The sequence below is a fragment of the Coregonus lavaretus genome (genome assembly GCF_964263955.1).
Source record: "Coregonus lavaretus genome assembly, chromosome: 34".
Lineage (NCBI taxonomy): Eukaryota > Metazoa > Chordata > Actinopteri > Salmoniformes > Salmonidae > Coregonus > Coregonus lavaretus.
Window position 1 is genome coordinate 12,575,796 of NC_140021.1, and position 9,238 is coordinate 12,585,033.

Here is a 9,238-nt window from a genome sequence, read left to right on the forward strand (position 1 = left end):
GGAGCCGCTTCTTCTTGTTTTTAGCTAATAGGAGTGGAACCCGGTGTGGTCGTCTGCTGCAATAGCCCATTTGTGACAAGGATCGACGAGTTGTGCGTTCCGAGATGCCGTTCTGCACAACACTGTTGTACTGCGCCATTATTTGTCTGTTTGTGGCCAGTCTGTTAGCTTGCACGATTCTTGCAATTCTCCTTCGACCTCTCTCGTCAATAAGCAGTTTTTCGCCCACAGGACTGCTGCTAGACACCCTAGACACTGTCGTGCGTGAAAAGCCCAGAAGGGCAGCCATTTCTGAGATACTGGATCTGGCATGCCTGGCACCGCCGATCACACCACGCTCAAAGTCACTTATGTCACTCGTTTTGCCCATTCTAACGTTCAATCGAACAGTAACTGAATGCCTCGATGCCTGTCTGCCTGCTTTATATAGCCAGCCACGGCACATTACTTACTGTCTGTAGGAGCGATCCATTTTCGTGAACTGGTGTTGTAACTAATAAACTGGCCAGTGAGTGTATATATATACACTCTCTCACACACACCTGTGTGTTGCAGGCGTCTGGCTAAGTCTACCCTGCTGTTGATTCCTCTCTTTGGAGTCAACTACATGGTGTTTGTCTACCTGGTGGAGACAGAGAGCGACAGGATGGAGGAATACAAGATTCTCTTTGACCTGGTACTGGGGTCCTTCCAGGTATAACACTACCTTAACCCCTAATCTTTAGCCTTACCCCCCTAACCCTAACCCTATCCAGTTTAACCCAGGTCTAGGATCTATATATGTGTCACGTCGTGTTGTGATTAGTATATGACATGTATAGTGTGTATAGAAGCTGTTGATGTTGCCGTATGCTGTGTGTTCTCTAGGGTCTGGTGGTAGCCATCCTCTACTGCTTCCTCAACACTGAGGTCAGTCAGCTGAATGTACTATTACATTTAACCTCAAAATGTTCTCTGTAACCATACTCTCTAAGACTGTGTGTGTGTGTGTGTGTGTGTGTGTGTGTGTGTGTGTGTGTGTGTGTGTGTGTGTGTGTGTGTGTGTGTGTGTGTGTGTGTGTGTGTGTGTGTGTGTGTGTGTATATGTGCAGGTCCAAGGGGAGCTGAAGTTGAAGTGGAGGAGGGTGTCGTTGAAGCGCTACATGTGGAGGGACTACCGTCTACACAGGGCGTCAATCAGCCATAACGGGACTGATAACTATACCCACTTCCTGCGGAACTCCAGAGCCCAATCCATCCTGCAGACAGAGACCACCTCACTGTGACACGAAAGTAGTTCCAGCTGTGTGACCCCGGACTTGGATCTAACTCTTTCTTTGACCCGGAAGTAGATCTGGGTTCAATCAACCAGTCAATCAAACAATACAATTTGAGGTGAAACTGAAAAGAGGAACATTTCTAACAGATATAGAGATATTTCAAGACAGAGATATTTGCTTGTTATATAAACGGATTAACTTTTACCATAGTGCCAGGAGAGGCTGGATGTTTCATTCCATACTGTGGAACTCTTGAGGAGCTGTCAATACTGCCACAATGTGTTTGTGTGCGAGCAAGTTTGCGTGTGCGTGTGTGTTTGTGAGTTTGCGTGTGAATGTGTGTTTGTGTGTTTGTGTGTGTGTGTGTGTTTGTGTGTGTGTGTCTTCAGAAGCTAACAAAGGGTCTATATAGAACATCATATATCCTATGTTTATGAGACAGAAGCCTGGAACATTTCTGTTTTCCACTGGAATGGGTTTGGCATTCCAGGTATTGCACACACACACATACACACACACACACATACACATACACACACACACACACACACACACACACACACACACACACACACACACACACACACACACACACACACACACACACACACACACACACACACACACACACACACACTGACCTACACCTGGTGCCCTGTAGTCTGCCTCAGTTGTTCTCTGGAGTGTTCTGATGCCCTGGTTTCACAGTGTGTGTGTCCATCTTTCTCACACACACACACTTATACATGTGTCAGTTCTGAGCTGCTAGGGTCTGTTCTCTGTACCTCTCTGTCCTAAACCGTCACACTGTATAGCCGCCCCTTGCCCTGTGATTAACTCTCCTCTTTATCTTCATCTTTTACCTCCAGCTTTTTAGTTAACCTCAACAAGAAGAACCATCTGCCACTCCTGTCCTCCACTCATCCCTCTCTCCATCGCTCTCTCTCTCACTCTCTAGATAATGGAGGTGTGTCTGAGGGGCTTCACTGCTTCATTAAAGAGCTAAGGGGTTGAGAAGGCAACAACATCTATTATTGGCTCACACACACACACACACACACACACAATGCACTCTGGGTCGTCACGCTCCTATTTACACATTAGACTGCTTGACCGCCCTCTTTCTCTCCATTCATCCCTCTCTTCCTCTCTCTCTCTACCCCCTCTCCTCTCTGCCCCCTATCCATTGTATTCCCCCTCTCTTTATTCCATACTCTCGCTTAATTTTTCTCCCTACCTTTGATCATCTATCTCTCTCTCTGAATGGTCTCAGTGTGTTTTTAGAACTTTAATAATACATGGAGGAGCAGCCATTACGTATTAAAACACTGTTACTATCTGCAGACCCCCGCTGCTCTCTCTACAGCCAGGTCACTCTGTACGTGCACGTGCATGTATAAAGGTGACACAAAGCATATCCTCACTCATTGTACTCAGAATAGAATATGAGAACAGGAACATTTTCACCCACTCCTGAGCACCGCATCTGTGGTCCTCCTCAGTCACACTGTGTGGTCCCAGTTGGCCGCTAGATGGTGCTATGAGGTTAGACCCCAGTTGGCCACTAGATGGTGCTATGAGGTTAGACTTCTCCTCTCAGCTCTGCTATAGTAACCCATAGACAAACTGTACACTGTATCACTTCAGAACAGCAACCCCCTGTATGCTTTCCAGTGGTTTTAGATCAACATAAACACAACAATAGACTAACTCTCTTCAAACTAACAGGAAATATGTCAAAATAACAGACTGACTGTCATAACAAGTATTTTAAGGAAATATATTTTGAAAACATATATATTATTCAATCCATTAACACAGAACAAAGTTTAGGTCCTAATGACAAGATACACTAATCAAAATATAACAGAAAAAGAAAACATGCTGAAAACTATTCTATGATGGTTGAAAGGGCTTGAAGGCTTGTAGGGGGAGGCAGATCTACAGTACAGAAGGCTTGTAGGGGGAGGCAGATCGACAGTACAGAAGGCTCCAGACACGGTCAAGCATGGCTCCTTCACTTTTTCATCACTTTTAAACCTAGAGAGAGAAATAGAGATTAGACTCTGTGTATGTGTGTGTGTGTGTGTGTGTGTGTGTGTGTGTGTGTGTGTGTGTCCTCTTTACCTTTCTTTTTCTTGTCGACCCAGGCTGCTTTGGGATCAGAGCAGATCTTCTCGTCTTTCACTGTGTAGAAGCTGAAACAAAACACAGAGATTATTACTACTAATGTGTGTGTGTGTGTGTGTTCGTGTGTTCGAGACTTACATGATGGCATTAACACAGGGTGGCATGGAGTTTTGGATGCGGTATCCTTTCAGGTCAGATTTTATGGGAGTGTCAGACACACTTGTGCAGCAATTTGTGGTCACCTTACTGGGCCGACGATCTGAGAGAGAAAAGGAGGAGGAAGGAAGTGAGAGAGTAAGGAAGTGAGAGAGAGAGAGAAAAAACAGAAATAAAAGATTGTAAGATCTCTAAACTAACCATCAAAAAAAATGGTGAGAGACTGACAGGAAACTATTAAGACATGTGGCCTGTCCCACCTCAGATGTGTCAGAGGGCTGTCAAAATCAACCAACCTATGTCTGTGTGCTTGTGCTTGTGCATGCACAGGGTTGGGGAGCAACTAATGACATGTCATCAGGTACAGTGCATTGGGAAAGTCTTCAGACCCCTTGACGTTTTCCACATTTTGTTACGTTACAACCTTATTCTAAAATGGATTAAATTGTTTTTTTTCTCCCCCTCATCAATCTACACACAATACTCCGTAATGACAAAGCAAAAAACGGTTTTCAGACATTTTAGCAAATGTATTAAAAATACATAAGTATTCAGACCCTTTACTCAATCATTTGTTGAAGCACCTTTGGCAGCGGTTACAGCCTCGAGACTTCTTGGGTGTGACGCTACAAGCTTGGCACACCTGTATTTGGGGAGTTTCTCCCATTCTTCTCTGCAGATCCTGTCAAGCTCTCAGGTTGGATGTGGAGCGTCGCAGTCATGTGCCTTTTACTGAGGAGTGGCTTCCGTCTGGCCACTCTACCATAAAGGCCTGATTGGTGGAGTGCTGCAGGGATGGTTGTCTTTCTGGAAGGTTCTCCCATCTCCACAGAGGAACTCTGTAGCTCTGTCAGAATGACCATTGGGTTTTTGGTCACCTCCCTGACCAAGGGCCTTCTCCCCCGATTGCTCAGTTTGGCCGGGCAGCCAGCTCTAGGAAGAGTCTTGGTGGTTCCAAACTTCTTCCATTTTTAAGAATGATGGAGGCCACCGTGGTCTTGGGGACCTTCAATGCTGCAGACATTTTTTGGTACCCTTCCCCAGATCTGTGCCTCGACACAATCCTGTGTCGGAGCTCTACGGACAATTCCTTCGACCTCATGGCTTGGTTTTTGCTCTGAAATGCACTGTCAACTGTGGGACCTTATATAGACAGGTGTGTGCCTTTCCAAATCATGTCCAATCATTTGAATTTACTTCAGGTGGACTCCAATCAAGTTGTAGAAACATCTCAAGGATGATCAATGGACACAGGATGCACCTGAGCTCAATTTCGAGTCACATAACAAAGGGTCTGAATACTTATGTAAATAAGGTATTTCTGTTTTTTCTTTCTAATAAATGTGCAAATATTTCTAAAAGCCTGTTTTCACTTTGTCATTATGGGGTATTGTGTGCAGATTGATGAGGGAAAAAAATTATTTTATCCATTTTAGAATAAGGCTTTAACGTAACAAAATGTGGAAAAAGTCAAGGGGTCTGAATACTTTCCAAATGCACAAAAAAACTGCAATCAGTTACGTTACCAGCAAACATGTCAAACTAAACAGTTCAAACGTATTTAAAAAGTACATATAACTATGGTTCATGGACCACTCTGGGTCCAAGATGTGTCTGAGTTGTAGAAGGACTATCGAAAAGCTTTTGATTACATGAACTCAATGGTAACTGTAAACGCGTTATAAAATGTTCTGCATTTTAATGTGTGTGTGAATATAGTATATAGCATATACTGTATATTCATATATAGTTCTAGAATATAAACAATATAGTTGTAGTTTTCAATCATTCACTACAGCAATCAATCAGTGAATCAGTACTCACAGTTGGCAGACACAGTGGCGAGGTACACACACATGGTGATCAGGAAGGCCAGAGAGAGGGTCCTGGACTGGAACATGGACATATTGACTGACTGACTGACTGACTGAGTAACTGAATGAATGAATGGCTGACTGACTGACTGAATTAATGAATAAATGACTGACTGACAGACTGACTGACTTAATGAATAAATGACTGACTGACAGACTGACTGACTGACGGACAGACTGATTGACTGACTGACGGACAGACCAACACACACAGGGAGAGACTCTGCTAGGCACTAAACTACGGAGACGGGTCGGAGGTCGTACTGATTGGTCTGGTAACCGTGGCGATGAGTCTGTGACAGGCGGTGGAAGTGTCAGGGGTTTTGTGTCTGACGGTGGGTTACACCTACCGTACTAGTGGAAACTCCCACCTTGCACTGTTTGTTTGTGTGTGTGTTATGGTGCAATGTGGTCAGTACTCGTAATGCTATATTCACACCTCCGCCCCCCCTCTCCTTCTCTGTCTTCTTTTTGCCCCTTAACAAACCACCAACACCCCAACCCAACCCCTGCAACAGTATTTCGGAGAATGATGGTTTAATAAAGGGTACACACACACACGCACACACACCAAAAGGTGTGAAACGCTGATGCTGAAAATGCTTGGTGTTTTTTTCTGTCTGCACCTTGACATCAAAACAGTCAGACTGAAAACTTAAAATAATATTTCCAACATTTTATTTTCAGTTTCATTTTCCCCAAAGATTCATTGATTTCCTGATGTTTACAACTCATTACTGTTGAATAAATAAGTAGATAAGGAAATTGCTCTTACAAACATGTTTTAAAACAACATTGATTGATCAAAAAGAAACAAATTAAATGTATAAGTACTTAATAAATAAATGTGTTAAATAACATTAAGAACTCATTGGCATGATGAATTATTAAAAGTCAACATAACTACTTGAAGAAATGAATAAATAAATACACGAAACACTGGCCTTGAAGATATTTCATAAATAACTCTAATAATGATGACAACTGAATTAAATAATAACTAGTCAGATATTACATCTGAATGTAATATGCATATTGGAAGTCTGTTAGATGTTAGATATGAAGACGTGGAACTTCAGTGGAACTTCAGCCATTGGCAATGATTCTATTGGTTGACTGTTGACTGCTGAGTTAAGGCATTCTCGATTGATTCCCGATGAGGGGAGAAGGAAAGAGATGGAGGAGAGGAAGAGAGAGAGGGAGGAGAGGAGGAGGCAGGGAAAAGAGAGGAGAGGAGATAGGAGGGAGAGGGGGACAGAGAGGGGTGAGAGGAAGTTACGGAGGGAGAAGAGGGGGAAGCAAGGAAAAGAGAGGAGAAGAGCGAGTGAAGAGAGGAGGAAACAGACAGAGGAGAGGAGGAGAGAGAGGGAGGAGAGGAGGGTAGGGAGGTAGAGGTAGAGGTGGAGGTGAGAGAGATGGAAGAGGAGGAGAGAGAGGGAGGAGAGGAGGGTAAAGACGTAAGGGTGGAAGTGAGAGAGGGGGGAGAAGAGTTGACTGAAGGAGGAGAGGAAGTGGTAGGGGTGTTGGTGAGAGAGGGGGGAAAGGAGGAGAGAGAGGGAGATTTTGAGCTCCAGCGGGCCTTTCTAGAAAAGAAAAGAAATTACACAATCAGTTTCCTTTTCTCTTTTGTTCTTTCTCTGTGTGTGTGCACGTGTGAGCTTGCGTTTATGATAGTTAACTTACTCAAACTGTTGAATCTTGCGCCGTACCCAGGGTTGTTTATAGTGACAACAGATCAGACCCTTCTCCGTCTCAAAGCTGCAGGAGAAACTCAGCGTTAACACTGAAACTGAAGGGGTTTGACATAACATGTCTGGGGGCTTTGACACAACATAGCCACCACATACTGTAAAGCACTTTGTGACAACATATGAGACTAAACTTGAAAAACCTCAATGAAATAAAGACTAAAAGATCTGTTCCTTACATGACGGCCCGTACACAGGGAGCGTTATAGGCCTGAGTCCAGTAGCCTGTGATTGGATCAGTCACCTCGCTCCTGGTCACTGTCTTACAGCACGACACCAGCTTCTCTCCATCTACTGAGGAGGGGGAATAGTTTAAATTAATGACATGCTTACATATTTTAATAGAAAGAAAAATTGGCATGATCAGCTCAAATATCTGTAGTAACAAAAAGTTGTTGCGTGCTGGATTCAAAAGGCATACAGTATAGGTCTACTTGAAGAAAGGAACAACCCACACTCACTGAAACATTATTTAATTATGTTTTTTGCAGCAGATGTCAGAACAAACGGATGCGTTTCGGCGGCATCCCTCGTAAGCATCATACTTACATATTTTCAAAGAAACAAATCATCTTGACCTGGCAATCACTTCAAAAACCATGTACCTCCACCTCTAACCACCTAACACACACTCCCTTCCCCTCACCTGTCCCTGTCCAGATCAGCGCTGCTATGACGATAGCTGCTGTCCAGATCTTCACCAGAGTTCCACAGCTCCCCATCTTTACTGTAGGTCTCAGATTCAACTGGTACAATACAAGTTTAATAAATAGATGATTGAATTCTCTCTCTTCTCTGGCAGGCTGCCCAGCTTAGCTCAGGGTCAGGTCTGTAGTGTCAGTCTTCACCAGGGTGGAGGGGATTTAAAGGCCTGAAAAGCAGAAGTGGCATCTCCTGTTCAGTCATGCCTCTCTTCTCCTCTCCTTTATTTGTGAACGACAGAAAGAATGAAAGGCTGCCGGGGATTTCTGCTGCGTCACTGCAGGTTGTTTACCAAGAGGAAACACTTTCATCAGCATTCCGACCGGAAAAATGTGACATGGGTCTTTCCCAGAATGACCGTTCGGAAGATCAGAATGCCAATATGACAGTTGATTTACAGGTCATATTCTTCAAGAATCAATGGGTACATATGTAGCAACTGCAGATTGAGTTTTTAAGGTATGGCCTAATGACTGAGCTAAACATGCTGTGATGAAGGCTTTACTAATGAAACATACTGTAGTAGGTGGAAGATAAGGGGATTTTGTCCTTTATGTCCAAGATTGAGTGCCCCTACTTTTTCTTTTGTCAGTTGACTTTAGGGTGGGGTTTAGGGTGATGACATCATGGTGACCCCATCCCAATGACACATGAAAAGTCGCAACCTTGACCTTTGTATTGCATTGGGTTTTATGCTGGCAGACCAGGTGTGGCCAACCCTGATCCTGGAAAGCTACAGGGTATGCAGCCTTTACTTATGCACTATCATTAGTCTTCTTACTCAGACACATAAACACGGATGAAATCGTATATGACTTATATAATTTTTGTCTGTCATGGTTACATGTTTCATGAGCTGAAATAAAAGATCCCAGAATAGTTCCATGTGCACAAAAAGCTTATTTCTCTCTAATGTTGTGCACATATTTGTTTACATCCCTGTTAGTGAGCATTTCTCCTTTGCCAAGATAATCCATCCACCTGTGGCATATCAAGAAGCTGATTAAACAGCATGATCATTACACAGCTGCACCTTGTGCTGGGGACAATAAAAGGCCACTCTAAAATGTGAAGTTAAATCACACAACACTATGCCACTGATTTGAGGGAGTGTGCAATTTGAATGCTGACTGCAGGAATATCCACCAGAGCTGCTGCCAGAGAATGTAATGTTAATTTCTCTACCAACGTCATTTTAGAGAATTTGACAGTACGTCCATCCGGCCTTACAATCGCAGACCATGTGTAACCATGCCAGCCAAGGACCTCCACATCTGGCTAAGGTCCCGTGTAGCTCAGTTGGTAGAGCATGGCGCTTGCAATGCCAGGGTTGTGGGTTTGATTCCCACGGGGGGCCAGTATGAAAAAA

General features: G+C 43.8%; 2 protein-coding genes and 1 pseudogene across 3 annotated transcripts in view; 1 reads left to right on the plus strand and 2 right to left on the minus strand.

The window, feature by feature from the left end:
- Positions 1 to 1,265, plus strand: part of LOC311109353 (vasoactive intestinal polypeptide receptor 2-like) — an 18,570-nt pseudogene extending 17,305 nt beyond the window's left edge. Inside the window, exons 11-13 of the transcript in view lie at positions 556 to 694; positions 868 to 909; positions 1,092 to 1,265. The product of the transcript in view is annotated as a vasoactive intestinal polypeptide receptor 2-like (transcript). The remainder of the gene's footprint in view (positions 1 to 555; positions 695 to 867; positions 910 to 1,091) is intronic.
- A 1,760-nt stretch (positions 1,266 to 3,025) lies between these two features.
- Positions 3,026 to 5,800, minus strand: LOC311109360 (eotaxin-like). Its single transcript, XM_084152213.1, has 4 exons — positions 5,370 to 5,800; positions 3,528 to 3,648; positions 3,387 to 3,457; positions 3,026 to 3,299 (listed from the first exon to the last, which is right to left on the minus strand). Exons 1-4 carry the CDS (start codon positions 5,449 to 5,451, stop codon positions 3,277 to 3,279), a joined length of 297 nt encoding a protein of 98 aa, XP_084008339.1. The 5' UTR covers positions 5,452 to 5,800; the 3' UTR covers positions 3,026 to 3,276.
- Positions 5,653 to 7,987, minus strand: LOC311109288 (uncharacterized protein; the record flags this gene model as incomplete). The annotated part of the gene is made up of 5 exons (XM_084152119.1): positions 7,814 to 7,987; positions 7,347 to 7,461; positions 7,103 to 7,177; positions 6,915 to 7,002; positions 5,653 to 5,712 (listed from the first exon to the last, which is right to left on the minus strand). The coding sequence occupies exons 1-5, from the start codon at positions 7,887 to 7,889 to the stop codon at positions 5,653 to 5,655; spliced, it is 414 nt and encodes a 137-aa protein (XP_084008245.1). The 5' UTR covers positions 7,890 to 7,987.
- Positions 7,988 to 9,238: the final 1,251 nt, after the last annotated feature.